The sequence below is a fragment of the Daktulosphaira vitifoliae genome, unplaced genomic scaffold, assembly GCF_025091365.1.
Source record: "Daktulosphaira vitifoliae isolate Bord-2020 unplaced genomic scaffold, ASM2509136v1 Scaffold_2, whole genome shotgun sequence".
Taxonomy (NCBI): domain Eukaryota; kingdom Metazoa; phylum Arthropoda; class Insecta; order Hemiptera; family Phylloxeridae; genus Daktulosphaira; species Daktulosphaira vitifoliae.
In genome coordinates, this window is record NW_026099573.1 from 14,542,477 (window position 1) to 14,559,384 (window position 16,908).

Genomic DNA, 16,908 nt, shown 5'->3' on the forward strand with positions numbered 1-16,908 from the left:
CGGGTTTTAATTGCGAAAATGTCTTTTTATAGTCAGAGGAAGGTAGTCTAGCGATCCCTAGTGTACTCTTTGATGCTGAGAATTTTATTTCTGATTGGTTAATTCTGATGGAAACCCTGCGTATAGCACATTTCTTTAAATCTGCACTATAATTAGATTTTGTCTTAATATATAAAATTATTTTGTGTTTTAAAGAAAGAAACTGTATTTTGGTTATTTTGTATATTCATAATATGTGACATACATGTACAAATGATAACATTATATTTTATGTTAATATTATAAGTGATAATATCATATTTCCCAATCTTCCATTATACTTTTAAACTCTTCGACTGCAATTTTGAATATCTCTTTCATCATAATCTTACTATTTTCAATACAAGCTCCTGTTGNCTTTCATCATAATCTTGCTATTTTCAATACAAGCTCCTGTTACACCATTTTGTCTGTAAGCCTGAAATAATTATACTAAGTATACTCTTCAAAAAATATGCAACGTTTGTAACACATATAATATCGTATTGGAATTTTTTTGATATTAAGTAATAGAACATTTTTATTTGTGTATAACCTTTCGATAATGTTTTTATCTCGGAAATACAATTTTTGTGTGTTTGAGGTATCAATACTAGGGATACATGTAGGGGTCCGACTCACTCGATGTGCAATGACTAAATCTCGCCTGATTTATGAAGATTGACCTATAAATCAGTTAAGTATACATAATGTCTCAGACCCAACTGACAACGCTAATAACTTTTGATACAATTATAATTTTGTTATTATTATTATTTTTTAAAATATTTATTGTCTTTTTAGACTACCTTAAAAACATATTTTTTATTATTTATTATTAATAAGAAAATTTTTTTTTTTAAATGTTTTAGATTTTTAATTAAAATAGCCATTTTTAGCCNAATAAGAAAATTTTTTTTTTTAAATGTTTTAGATTTTTAATTAAAATAGCCATTTTTAGCCCTATTTTTACAAAAAAATTGTGTTAGGTCATTAGTAATTTCAGGGCAAATACTCATTGAGTTACAAGCATTTTAAAACATAGAGTGGGAAAGTTATAACGTGTTTGTTAAGATGATATTAACATGAAGGATTTATTGAATCATTTTTAAATAAAAATAAAAGTAAATAAATAAATTTGGCTACTCATCTGTAACGCTCATCGTCACACGTCTGCGCATAAATTAGTATATCAGATGAAAACTGCCATCTACATTTTATTTTATTGAGTTAAAATTAAAGTAATAGTAAAAAAATAAATCAATTATGCCTTCAATACGGCAAGTGATTGATTAGTTTCGAATTTTGAAAGTGAACAGAAAGCAGATTTAGTTAACGATTAAAAAACAATAAAAATGCCTACTAAATTTTTCTGGTCAAAACTAGTATAGTAAAAAAGTTATGAAAGTAATATTATTTCTTTTTTTTAGGAATTCATGGCAATGAAACAGCAGATGAGTATGCTAAAAAATCAATTACAAATAATGAAGCTACAATTTAAGAAACTGCTTCATATGGATACTTAAAAAAATACACTGAAAAAAACATAAGATATGAATAGGAATATGTATGGAACAAAGAAAACAACAAACTTAGAGAAATAATAAGAGAAACAGATAAATGGCTTAGATACTTACCCAAAAGGATAGATAATATGATAATTAACTGACTGAGAATAGGTCATACCCACCGATTGACTCATGAATATTCAATTGGAGGAAAAGAAGCATCAATGTGCGAATCATGGGGAACTACAATCACATATTTTGACTAAATGTATCAAGTATGGAAACTAATGCCTCAAATATTAGGACCGAATCTAAAGACAGTCATAACACTATAGCAATTTATCAAATAGACAAATAATAAATAATAGATGTAACAGCTTTTAATGAAGAAGTCAAAAATAATATTTAATATGACACAGTAAACACATACTTTTAAAATAATTCATACCAAACAATTGTTAGGTATGAATTAGTGAATCTTAAAAAAATAAGTTATTATACTTATTTATACTTGATAGGAGAATAAAGTTATTCAGATAATAAATCCAAAAGTTATGATTACAAATAAATTGTATAAAAACCATAAATAGGAGTTAAAATTAAATATATATTCAACTGATGAAATCATATAAAATAAAAATGATACGCGATCAAAGTGTATAAAAATATCGGAACTTAATAATTTGTTAAATGGAACAATTGTTTGTAAGAAACTCAACTATACATTAATAAATAATTATAAATTTAACACTGGACACATTCTCAATAGATATTATTAATGTTTGCACGAAATTTAATCCAATATAAATGTTGTAATATACATAAACTCTTATGTTTTAATTATTCTAAATAAAATTTAATCAATTTTTACATCTAAATTATTCAAAATATGTAACCTTTATAATTTAGACACATAATGTACTTTAAATTATGTAGATAAGTCATTCTAGCGCGTGGCTACCTAATACTATACATGCATAACTGTATTTCATTGTACTTTGTACAATAACACTTTTTATATAATTTTTATATAAAGAATCACAGATGGTGTCATTTTATAATCGAGATCATCCATAAAAATAATCGAATTAAAAGGTTTCCAAATAAACTATCCCAAAAAGCATAGCTAGTTAAACGCGGACTGACGTTCAACTTATAAGTGAAAGTAGAAGAAGTGGAAGTGAAGACTAGAATTTATTCAGATTTCAAATTTATTCAACTTCGTTACCTTTACATTATAAAATCTTGAATCACATACAAAACCTTAGGTGAGTTATTTAAAGGTTTATAAAATAATTATTGCTGAGCTTGTTCAACTATTATACGCTAAGAAATGTATAGTCTACATTTTTATCGCATTCATTTATACAAGTATTCTAGCAGATCCTGACTATTCGTAGGTTTAGTTCAGGTCTGTTCTTGACGAACCCTCTTATCCACACCCCGTCAGAGATAATTTATTTTATTTATTAGTAACTCAATCACAAAGGGTCTCGTATATTATATTGGATAATATTAGTTGACGAAACAACGGCGACTATTCACCTACACCTATTTACTATTAAATTAACTATCTATCTAAAATTAATTAATTTTTTATTTGTGTTACTACAGAAAGCTAAGATCTACAAGCCAGGGACACATATGAAATAAGAAAAATATCTATTTGAGATACGTCATTGTCTGAAGTGTTGCATAATGCCTGTTTATCTATTCACAAAAAAAAATGTATGTGGGTTTATTAATTAAATATTTTCCATGGTTATAGTTTTCTTTGAAAATCTATGGAAATAGATTTTGGTTGTTGTTATTAAGACGTAACACTGGAAAGACGTACTGTAAATTTCTAAAATTTTTGTGACCTTAATTAAAGTACTATATTGTTTTATAAAGACATGTTCTTTCGATTTTTTGTGATTAATTGTTACATATTATTTTAAATCCCATATATATATATTAATTAAACACTCTTTATGAGTATGATTAAGTATCAATTAGATATTTAGGGAAAAAAATTTATCTGCACATATTGAAAGTTTTTTACCGCAATCAATTTATCTGGTTTAAAACCGAAGCATGAAATTGCATTGACTTCATCTGTTTCGTTATCATTATTATTGTTTTCATTTATTTGATTTTCATCATTATTTAATGCCTAAAATTGATAAGAAAAAAAATAATTTATGTAACAATTCCCTTTTTATAAAAAGAGAAATTATTTATTTATGTTTTCTATTCCTCAATATATTTTTATCTTAATATTTATAAAAAAACATTATATGTTAAACATCAATGAACTTCGTAAGTATGAATAAATATGAAATTAAAAATAATATAAGTCATTATATTTAAACTAAGAAATATGTAAAATACGGTTTTATTTAAAAATTAATTTTTTTACTGATATAAAAATTTTTCAAATTTTATAAAATTACATATAATAATAATTTTAATGTTAGATTATGCACATACAAGGTATACTCAATAACTCAAAATAAAAATAATTTTAGAAAAATTTTAGTTATATTGAGCAAGTGAGAAAAAATAATTACAAGTGACTCATCCCAGTTTACATTTTAAAATGTTAATAAGTTCTCAAATACTAGTTCGTAAGCTGTTATTGACTTATTATTTATTAAGTAGATTTAGCTGATTACATCAGATAGTATTCACCGCGAGTAGTCTAATACGCGTTGTTATTTTTGGCGTCAAATCTAAAATGTCTTGAGAGTGCAGTAAGCATTAATTATAAGTCAGTTTTGTGATATTTGTGAAAGGTAACAGTAATCATAAAGTGCTTAAAGTCTGAAGATCAAAACAAATGTTTTATTATAGTGATACTATACGCCATCCTTTTTGTTTCTATTGAGTGTTAACTGAAAATAAATATTTTGAAATAAAAGAAATTNATTATAAGTCAGTTTTGTGATATTTGTGAAAGGTAACAGTAATCATAAAGTGCTTAAAGTCTGAAGATCAAAACAAATGTTTTCCCAGAACTTGATATCAAGTCACCGGACTAATTAATTTTAATGACAGATTATAGTGATACTATACGCCATCCTTTTTGTTTCTATTGAGTGTTAACTGAAAATAAATATTTTGAAATAAAAGAAATTAAGAAAGAAAATTACTTTAAATTTTGTCATTTTGACACGTAAACATGTTTTTGGTTTTTTTTTCAATGCGTATGTCTAACATTTATAACTATTGAATTATAAATAAGTTTTATTGATAAATTATGACATACATACTTAACTAGTTCATAAAACGTAAAATTATATAACAAAGAAAATGATGGGTCCAATAACATTTGAACCAGTATTTTGGAAGTTATTAACATTTATGAATGAAGCCTGGAAGCCAGTTGTGGGTTATGCTATTTTTATTATTGCGTATAGAGTCGTATTTATGAAGAGGTTTAGAAAGGCAATAGAGCCTCAACAATTTTTAGTGGTAAAGAATTTTATTATGAACATATTAATGTTTATTTATTGTAGTTAAAAAAAATTTTAATGTAAATGATTTAAGCTTTAAATTCACCAGTAATTTTCCACTTATTATTTTTAATAATATTTAAACAGTTTTTATTCTTATTTCTAAAAGTTAGTTCTTTTGTGATATATGTTTAGTAAAAGTATTAATAACAGCATGATTTCTTATGTAAATTATGGATCTATTCAAATTTTATAAGTTTTAAATTTTATTTATGAAGTTGCTTCATTTTTATTGCAACCAAAAATTTGACATGTTTATTTCCTAGGCCTTACCGCTAAATCATTTTTTAGGGTAACTTTTGTCTACTGAATTTTAAAACTTATTAAATTATGTTAATTTTAATTTGTATTCATGGAAAATTATATAATAAATTACTGGTTTAATTAAAATAAGTTTAATAAAAATTTAATATTACTTTATCTATTACCTCATACACTTTGGATACGGCAGAATGAAGTTTTTTTGTATTTTCTGGATTATCCTTTGACGAATTTTTATACTATATAACATTCAATAATTTTAAATATAATATTAGTATGTACTTTATTTAAAGACTTTGCAAATTTTTACTATTTTATGCTTTAAAAATGCATTATTTAAAACATAATATTTTGAAAAGTGCAATTGGACAAAATGTTTGAGAAGTCATGTTAATTACATATGTCATTCCATTTATCTGTTATAAAATATTTTAACTAGCTTTCCAAAGGTTGTTATCAACTAGTCATTTTCATAGTAAGATCATTATCTAATAATTAAACTAGTTAATTTTGTGTGTTGTTATTATAAAAAATAAAGTTGAAGCCCTTATTATACAACATAAGGAATGAACATAACAAATATTTTATAACAGATAAATGGAATTACATATGTAACTAAGAAAAACCAAAAAAAATTTACAAAAAACTTATTATTTTAAGTAAAATCGAATACACTAATTAAGGTATTTCTTAGTTAAAGAAAATTCTTAGGCCTTACTTGTTCCCCCAAACCTATTGGTGTACATAGAAACCATACAAATTTCAGGTCGATCAAATAAATTAATTATTGGGGTTAAAAATTGGCCAAAATAATGGGTAGTTTTTTTATTTTTTTTTTGACCCATAAATGAGTGCTCAGTGAAAAAAAAATATATAGAAAATATAGAACTAAATATAATGTACAAAATTCGTAATTATATATTTATATTTTAATTTTTAATTATATTTTCTGCAAAGTTTTTTTTAAATGACAAAATAGTTAACTATTCAACTAGTCGAAATTGCTATATTTATATATAATTTGTTATATCTGTCGAACGATATTAGTTATTGTTAAATTTTTTATACAATAATCGTTGAAAATTTAATTTTCTAAAAAAATTGTTATTATTAAATATTTTATACAATCAAATTAATTAAATTTAATACTTAAACATAAAACTTGTAATCAGAATATTTTGTTTTTCTTATTATTCCTCATCTTTATCGCAACTACTTGGCGTCGGCCACCCTTATTAAACTTCACATCTACCGATTTCTTTTTTTATAATATAATAAGTACAATACTTCTTCTTCCTTCAACATTAATATCTATAACTGTTCTTAAAGCTTCCGATTCTTCTCTCCAAATAACATGACCAAACCATCTAGGTTTATTTTCTATTATATTATCTACGATTGACGCTACTCCTATACTCCCTCTTATATAGTCATTTCTTATCCTATCTTCTCTAGTTACTCCACTCATCCATCTAAGCATTCTCATATCAGCTACACTCATTTTCTGCTCTACTTTCTTATCAACCACCCAACGCTTTGAACAATACATCATAGCTGGTCTCACTACAGTCTTGTAGAATTTACCTTTCAGTCTCATTGGAATACTTTTGTCGCATAAGACACCAGACGCTTTTCTCCACTATACCCGCACAAACTTAATTCTATGTTTTATATCCTCGTCCATACCACCGCTCTTTTGCAAAATTGATCCTAAATACTTTAAACTTTTCACCTCACCAATCACGTCCTCGCCTATTGTCACTGGTCTCCTCATTTCACCTACTTTGTGTTTTTTTTTGTTAAACTTGTGCTCTATATGCTATGTATTACGCCTACATATTCTTAATCCCTTTCCTTCAAGAGCTGATCTTCACACCTATAGCCTTTGATCAATTTACCCCTATTTTCTCCTATTAACACTATATTGTCAGCGAACAACATGTATCACGGTACCTCTCCTTGTATTTCTCTAGTAATTTTATCCATTACTATATAAAATAAGTAAGGGCTTAAAGCAGTACCTTGGTGCACTTTAAGTCTTACCCTAAAATCTTTTATTACTCCACTCAAACTTTTTACTCTGGTACAAATGCCTCTATCCAACCTATCATAAGGTTTCTCCAAATCTATAAATACCATACAGTTTTTTCTTCTTTTCCCTCTACTTTCTATTTATTGTCTCACACAAAAAATTGGCTCTAACTTGTAGACTAAAATCTCCTAGTTTGACTAGAACACAAAAAAAAAGTCATTGAAACAGGATCCAATTTTGTTTGCCTTGTCTAACACAAAGGTATAGTTTCGCCTATAGACTAAATAACAACAAAATCCTTTTAATATAATAAATATTTATGTTTGATTATTAGGTTACGAATCAATAAATATATTTTAATTTAAAAAATACGTAACAAAAAGAATGTTATATGAGCAACAATATATCAATATAAATAATTATTGTATAATTAAAAAATGAATTAAGAATATTTCAATTCCAGCATCTTTTTATACACTAAAAGTTATATAGAAATGATTACTATAATTTCTATTAAATTTATTTACTACGATAAAAACACACACAAAAAATCGGTAGCACAGTGGGGCATGTCACAGTATGGTTGTGGCATAGTTGGAACAAGTATAGATGTTATTATCATAACTGGCATTCGTTGTTTGATAAAATTGGCAATTTAAGCTGATTCAAATGTTAAAATTACTTTTTTGACTTAAAAGAAAAAGGTAATTGAAATAAGTTTAATTCTATGTTCTATGTCAATTACATTTATTTATATAATATTCATGAAATTCAAGTTACTCCCCTTATAAGGTATATTAAAATAAATTAAAATTCAATAATAAACATTTTAACACAAAAATAGCATATTATTGAATATGATAACCATTTTCATCATTTCGAAATTTTATTTTCATAGTTAAGTATATCACACAGACTATTACATAAACTACAAAATATATAATATAAGCCTTAATTTAAGATTATATAAAAGTATCAATATTTCCGGAAAATGTTCAAAAATTAAATTTTTGTGCAGAAGTGACTATTTTGAATCTCCCCTGTGTGCAGGTAAAGGGTCAGATTTTCAAAAAAATAATATCAATTGGAATGAAAATATTTAAGGTTTACTATAAAAAAAATATTTTTATTTCATCATTTTTCAATAAGTTATGGTATTTTTAGAAAAAAAAGTGAAAAAAATGACGAAATTTACTGATTTTAAAAATCGTAATTTTTTGGGTGATTTTCTTCATTTTCTACGGGGAATGAGGGGAAAATTAAAAATTTTTTGGGGTAATGTCTTCAACTAAATACGATTTATGATCTTTTGACGTATCATTGAAAGAAATCGGTTCAGTGAGAAAAAGTGGTAACAGACACAAAAAAAAAATAAATAAATAAATCATAGTAAAATACTATTTTCAGTTTCAGATCGAAGCTATAAATTGTGTTTTCATCGAAGTTTTGAACTTTTCTTATAAATTTACTGTATATAGTAATTATATAAATTTCTAATGATTTTGATTATGATGGATATTGATTATAGACCAGTGCATTTACTCATAATTAACAAAAAATTATTTTCTAGAAATTTTTTAATTAAGTCCTTGAATTTTTATACATGTATGTCATAGAACTAACGAAATATAGAACTACTATAAAATTTTTTATAATATCACCGTAAAAATTACAATATTAAATTATTCAATATCAAATTTATACTAAATTTAATTACTAAATTAAAGTATATACTCATATATTATATATATAAATCAAGGAACTACTAATTAGTATATATCTAAGAAAATAGGATTCGAAATTTCTTTTGGAATTATCCACCTTTTTTTTAAAATTCTAGATTTTTATCGAAGCCTTTCTTATGATAGTAATTTTAATTACTGTATGATATCATCAATACTTGTCTTAACTATGTCACGTCCTCACTGTACTGCGGTCAAACAGTGCTACCGTTTTTTAAATTTCCTTTTTAAACTTCTGTTGTTATAATTTGAAAATTTTACCTTTTCTAATATTTTGTCTAAGGCATTTTTTAGATTATTTACAAATTCATGAAATGTTGTATCTGATTTGTTATCTTTTTGGCTTAATTGGTGTAACTAAAAACAACAACAAACATTTCTAAAAAATATTGGTTAAAGTAATTAAAATTACCTAGGGTATAAGTATAATTTTTTTTTTTTATAGCATATAGCTTGTAATATATTGTAGTAATAAGTAATTTTTTTTAAGTAGATTAATTGAATCAGCTAGTATTATGACAAAAAAATGTAGTTTCAAATATTGAAAATTAACACAGTACGTAATAACTCTTCCATCAATACATATTTAGTTGGGCACAACATTTTACATTTTAGGGTACCCAAACTCACTACATAACCACTTTATGTATCAAAGTGTTTGTACTTAATGAGTTGTACTAAAATTGTTCGAAATTCATTAAAATTAAAATTTTTTTATGATACCACCAATTTACGCAGCCACCAGCCTGGAAGGATGTGAAAAAATCCACACTTCAAAAATCTGGGAAGAGGAAGGCTGAGGAATCACCAGTGTCACTCGGAAAAGGAGGTAAGGCACAGGTAAAGAACAAACGGACACACTTCACTACTGCCTCGAAAGGAAAGGGAGGAAGTGTGTTACGTAAGGGAAAGGGATCCATGAAACCGCCACCCTCAATAACGGCCGCAGCTGAGGGGAACCTCTCCACAGATCCAAAAAGAAATGTGAAGAGCAAACCTAAGGAACGGTCGCCACCTGGGGACGGCGGGGGAACACCACCCACAGAGAGGGTTATGTAATACAGGGACTATTACAGACACTTGTATCACACCCAGTACAGCGTGCTTTCTCAAGCGTCCACATCAGTTTTTCTGAATCCCTGACAATAGAATTCAATTCACGAAAATAAACCTGCATCACAGTAAGGGGGCCAGTAATGTATTACTAAGGACCCTAACTGAGAGGCATACAATACCCTTACAAATAGCACTTATTCAGGAACCATGGATTAATGGTGACCAGATTAAGGGGCTAAATCTAAGGAATTTTAAACTACTTGAGTAAACTCTTTCCTGAAAAAGAAGATCTAAGAAATCTAAGACCCAGAGAGATACTTTGTTTCGCCGGAAAGACAGGACTCTTTTATCATCCATAGGGGAGACTTGATGGTCCACCCTTATACAATGATAGGTATAATGTAATAACACTTTGGTGATAAGACTTACGTGGGTAAACCGAATCAAGACAATTCGGTATGGGGTGCACACAATGGACCAACAGGTCTGAGTGCATGGGCATTATGTCCACCTCAATAAAAACTAAAACTAACTATTTTATAAACTTAAAATACAAGTAGTAATCATATGGTAAAATATAGCATAAAAATATGAATAATTTTTATAATCTATAAAAAGTATTTAATTTTAGTTTGATGATTTAACTATTTAAAAATGTTCCAAAATTGATTTATTACGTATAGTATTTTACATCAGTTTATTCAATCAGACGTCATTAAAAAATTAAATAACTCTAGATCAACAATGAATTTTAAATTAATACCCAATTAATAAAAATCCTTCTGATGTATCTAAAAATGATGATCGTAAGAGTTTATCATGTAACTAAAACTCAATAATCAATTTTAATTACGGATTAACCAAAAGTTGTTAAAATATTACCACTGAAAAATTGTATAAATATTAAGAAATTGTAAGCTCCTTAAATCCATTTCTGCCCTTTGGAGACACACATTACGTCAATCAATTCAAATATATTTAACTTTTTTTATAAAAGAGATCAATCATGTTTGCATATCAACTTAATAGATATTAATATTTTTGTTATTAGTTTTATGACAAATACTTTTTCTATTAGAGAATTTTCAGTAACGGTTAAAAAGTGAATTGTGAAGTTTTAAAAGAACAGTTAATTAAATTTTTTATTTAATTTATTATCTTGCTTCAGAAATTTATCATGTGTTATTACGCTAACAAAGAATAAACTATAAATGTAAATATTATCTTTAAAAGCATTTAAATTAATAGTATGTATTATCTGATTGCTATATAATTTAATGAGATATACTCAAAACAATTTTATAAAAGTTTTTAAGTTTTTATCATGTTTTTGTCTATATTATATATTTTCCTTTTTCAGCATGTATATATGGTGACTCAACAGATTTGACATCTTTAATATATTTTGATGAAATAAATATTTTGTGTAATTTTTTTTAAAATAATTTTTACAGGTTAAGATTTTTTATTATTTGTTTCTAATATAAAATTTTTTTTTTACTTTTTTAAAATGTGTAAAACAGCTGATTTTCAGTTCTATTCTTTTATAAAATTTTGATGGGACAATAATAACTATTGGGAGAGTACTTATTGTGATATAATATAATTTAATTTGAGTCAAAGTCTGTAAAAATTATTTAAAAATAAAGTAATTCAAAATATCACTGAATTAAAAATGATTAAATTAAACCTGGTATAATATCCAGTATAATCAATTTATTGGAGAGTTTTTAGAAAATAATTTGAGTTCATAGTAGCTTTATATTTTAAACTTAAAAATATCAAGTAGTTTGTTCTAGAATTATAAGTTTATTCAGTTTTTAAATTATTATAAATAAAATACATTTAAATATAAATTGTTTTTACCATATCTCTAGTTTTTTCAGTTACTTCATCCAAGGTGTCCTAAAATAAAAATTATTTTTGATTTAAAATAATAATTCGTAATAAACGTATACTTTTGAAAAAAATATTTTGTTTGTTTAAATATGAATATTGTCATAGATGAAAACTCAGAATTAAAATTATTTATACATAACAATTTTTATATTCGAATTTGGAAACATAAATTCAAATATGCTACATGTTTATTTAAAAACCCAGCACAGTATCGATGTGGTATTGTTGGGACAAGCATTATGATATTTGACAGTGAGTAAAATCACTATCATAAATAACACTTCGATGCAAATCTGTAGATAGTGTTTAATTCTAAAAAATTGATGGATTATTCAAAAAACTACATGATCTCCTATTTCCTTATTAATATCCTGATTACAAGTTTTATGATTTATAAGTGTAATATATGAATAAATAAATATCTATATATATTTATAATACATAAATAAATATATAAATATATATATAAAAGGAAATGGTGTTATTTAAAAAAAAATTATGTCGAATGACAGAGGGATATTAATATTATTTCCCATAAAAATTGTATTGATCCATGCACTTTACAAAAAGTTATAGCATTATAAATTTAAAAATATAAAAAAGAATTTTTTTTTACAAAAATAATATTTTTTATAATAACTTTAATGTCTGTTTTTACCGTGAAGACAAAATAAAGTCCGAAATTTTTTTTTTCATAATAAAGTACATTACTTTAGCTTTAATTTAAGATATATATAAAAGTGTCAGACTGTCCGGAACACTTTCAAACTTTAGTCGAAAAAGTAAATTTTTTGTGAAAAAGTTGTCATTTTGAATCCCCCCTGTAGGCAGGTACAGAGTCAGATATATAAAGAAAATATACCAAATAATAGTTAAAGACATCATGCATCCATAAAAAAAAGAATTATATTGATCCATAAATCTTTCAAAAAGTTATAGCATTATAAAGTTAAAAATATAAAAAATAATTTTTTTACAAAAATCATATTTTAGCTTCGATGGGAAACTAGAAGGTATTGGTTTTACTAAAATGTGTTTATTTTTATTTATTTTTTTTTTTTGTGTCTGTTACTACTTTTTCTTACCTCTCACCGAACCGATTTCTTCATTACTTAGTTAAATCATATAGAATTTAATGCATTGGTGGAAATAAGTTAATATAGACTAATAAATATCATTACACAGTACAAAAGAAATTTTCTTGTTTACAATTTTTAGCTTTGATTCGAACTTTCGAAGCTGAGAATTTTACTATAATGTGTTTTTTTTTGTGTCTGTTACCACTTTTTTTCAGATCTTACACAACCGATTTTTCTTAACGATACGTCAAAAAATCACAAATCGTATCTAGTCGAAGACATTAACCTCAAAACTTGAAAAAAATTCCCTCGTTCCCTGGAAATGGGGGAAACCTCCAAAAAATTATAAATTTAAAAATCGCTAATTTTCGAAATTTTTTCAATTTTTTTTTAGAGAAAATCAGAGNTAACGATACGTCAAAAAATCACAAATCGTATCTAGTCGAAGACATTAACCTCAAAACTTGAAAAAAATGATTTTTAATGAAAAAATACGATTTTTGTATAAAAATTATTTTTTATATTTTAACTTTATAATGCTATAACTTTTTGAAAAATATATGGATTAATATATTATTTTTTATAGATGCATGATGTCATTACCTTTCATTTAGTATATTTTTTTTTTAATGTAACCCTTTACCTGTGTACAGGGGGGGGGTTTAAAATGACAATTTTTTCACAAAAAATTAACATTTTCAACTTAATTTTAGAAAATGTTACGGAAAGTCTGACACTTTTATGTATATCTTAAATTAAAGCTAATGTAATTTACTTTACTATGGAAAAAAAAATTTTCGGATTTTATTTTGTCTTCACGATGAAAATAGTTACCGAATGCTATTTTTGTGTGAAAATTCTCGATAATTTTTACATTTTTAACTTTATAATGTTATAACTTATTGAAAAGTGTATGAATGAACACAATTTTTTATGAGATATTTATATCCCTTTTTCATTCGTCATACTTTTTCTTAATCAGGATATTAATAAGGAAATAGCAGATCAAGTAGCTTTTGGAATAAAACACCAATTTTTTAAAATTAAATGAAAAATTTACTTTGACCTAATTATTTACGCTATTTAGTCATAGATGAAAATATTAAAAATAATTTTTGTTTAAAATTTATAAATATAATGGTATCATTATATGTTGTCCTACTTAAATTACTTTATAAATAATCGATCACAGTAAAATTGCCCCCGTTGCGAGCTTGCTTCGTTCTCCCCTATTCAATAAATTTATAAAAATATATTTTCTTCCCCTAAAATGAAGTTTTAAGATCTTCGTGGAAATATACCTCTGATCGCTAAACTAAAAAAATAACTGTATTTCTATATTTACCTGAGAAGTATTATCACTATCCTAATAAATAAATAAATAATTTATAGATAATTAATTTTTATTGACATTCTTAAAAAAATTACATTCTTATATTTTTTTATAAGAATGTTAATTATAATTCAATCGTATTTTATTTTTATTTTACTTTCACTTTTATAAAGTGATTCTTGAAAGGGTTTTTAGTACAGAAATAACATAATTTTACTGAATAATTTTTATATTTTATTACAGCTAGTAACTGAAAATATACCAGAGATGAGTTTGGGCCTTAAAAGCATGGTCCGATCGATTCGATATTTTTTTAAAGCCCGATTGGAACATATATATAAAACATTAGTCACAAGTCAGTCCAAAATGTATTTTTTCAGATTCGGTCTAACCCGATCCAAATTTATATGTAAATCTAAAGGCCCGAACTGGCCTGGTCTAATTTTTAAATTTCATAATATAAAATTAATAGTACGGTCCGATTTGGCCTGACCCAACTTTTAGATTGGGCAATATTGTTCCGAACTGATCTCTGTAATCTGTCTATGTAATTTAAATTACATTTAAAATTATTTTGTTTATACACTTACTTTCATAGAATGGCTTACACAAGGACGAAAACAGCAAGGCTTTATTTTGATTAAAACAGAAAGATTATTAGTTGATAAATTAAAAACTGATAATATTTTAAGATGGGTTTTGGACTTACTCTTTTGTCTGTACTATTAGCCGGTGAAACTNGTTTTGGACTTACTCTTTTGCCTGTACTATTAGACGATGAAACCATTACGGACATTGAATATAAAATTAAAATAGTGAGTTTTATTTTCATTTTCTGTTTAGCTTATAATAACTAAAAATGATGAAACAATTTATGTAGATTTATAAACGAAAGTGTATATGAAATAAATGAATTTGTATTAAATACGTTGTACAAGAAGTGTAAAAAATATATTAAAAATACATCTGGCATTATAAATTTTTTATTTTAAACTTTTGACGTTCTTAAGGTAAATATTTATTAAATAATTTTTATGAAAATCCAAGTAGAAAAAATTTAAAACAGATAAAAAAAAAATGACTGAAATAATATGAATTTAAGGATAATAATAGACTGAATTATAGTCTATGTTTGTATAAAAAAAATAAAGTTGCTACCATTACAAGACTTCAAAGATGAATATAAAAAATACTTCATAATACTGAATAATATATAACGAAAAACATTTAGTTGTTTACAGTATTTAGGTGAATTCTAGAGGTTGATAATTTTAACACTAGACACTAGATTTCTCTTAAAATAGTATCCAGTCATTTAAGGGTTCCCGCTACCTCTTAAGATTAAGATATTCTTGAAAGAACTTTTAACATATATGTTTTATGATTACTTTTATGTTTGTATTATTACTACGCGTTATTTATTGGATCTGTGGTTAGCTAGCATCCTCCCAGATGACCTCTCTCGCTCGCTTATATAGCAAAATAGGTTTTGCTTAAACATAATACCACTAGTTATATGTATAAAAAATTGTCAAATAAAATAAAATAAAACACAATACACGTATTATTATTTTAAAGTTCGCAGTAGAAAATAGAAATGAAAATAACAATAATAGCGATTACACAATTATAGCAATCGATAACGACGAGCGTACACGTATTAATTCTAAAAATAAATTACCCAATTTAGTAATATACTAATATTTTACTGTATGGACGACGCTGCTGGTCGTCCAAAACCTATACATAAGATCGTAGCTGAACACGATTGGACGCCACGTTTATAATATACGTTTTAAAATATTGTTCGGACGACGCTGTTGGTCGTCAAACACTGTTCGTGAGCGCTGGCGTAACCGCATATACCGAGGGAAACAACTTTAATGTTGCACACGACAAACGTATTATAACTATTTTACTATTAAAAATTTGCATTTTTAATAAAAATATAGAATTAAGAATATACAATTAATTTTCTTCTTTTAATTAATTTTAGTAAGGGCTGCGATCGTCCCGTCGTCTAAGCCACGAGCCGCCGCTGTTATAAAAGTATATAAAGCCTTTTAAACATCTTTATCTTTTTGTGTTGTTAAGTGTATTTGTTTGTCAATGTTATTGTCATTTGTTGTTTTCAAAAATATACATTATATAATAAACTTAAATATTCTAAACAATTTAATAAATGAGTTTTATATTATGTATTGGTTACAACAGCAGTTTATATAGAAGGTGAAAGATAAAGAACAAGACACTCATTTACTCAAAAACTTGAATATCTTAAATTTTTGCAAAGGTACATACAGGTTGATTTAAAAAAATCTACAAAAATATATAGTTGATTAATTTGTTTTAGTTCTTTTAGGAATAAAAAACCTAAAATTTTATTTTTTTTGAACCCCTATTTTTAGTTTGATGATATAATAGAAAACATTTTTTTCAACCATTTTGTTCTTAAAACTTTTTTTATTTGATCAACCAATTGT

General features: G+C 25.5%; 1 protein-coding gene across 2 annotated transcripts; it reads right to left on the reverse strand.

Annotated features, from left to right (window-relative positions):
• Positions 1–205: 205 nt before the first annotated feature.
• On the reverse strand, positions 206–15,367 carry LOC126897861 (tubulin-specific chaperone C-like). Of its 2 annotated transcripts, XM_050671790.1 has the most exons (9): positions 15,180–15,361; positions 15,016–15,054; positions 14,438–14,458; positions 11,981–12,019; positions 9,320–9,415; positions 5,452–5,523; positions 3,571–3,681; positions 440–457; positions 206–396 (listed from the first exon to the last, which is right to left on the reverse strand). In XM_050671790.1, exons 1-9 carry the CDS (start codon positions 15,255–15,257, stop codon positions 295–297), a joined length of 576 nt encoding a protein of 191 aa, XP_050527747.1. In that variant the 5' UTR covers positions 15,258–15,361; the 3' UTR covers positions 206–294. The 2 variants fall into 2 exon arrangements, with proteins under 2 accessions (XP_050527747.1, XP_050527749.1); XM_050671792.1 differs by lacking the exon at positions 3,571–3,681 and having other exon boundaries at positions 15,180–15,367.
• Between the last annotated feature and the right edge of the window lie 1,541 nt (positions 15,368–16,908).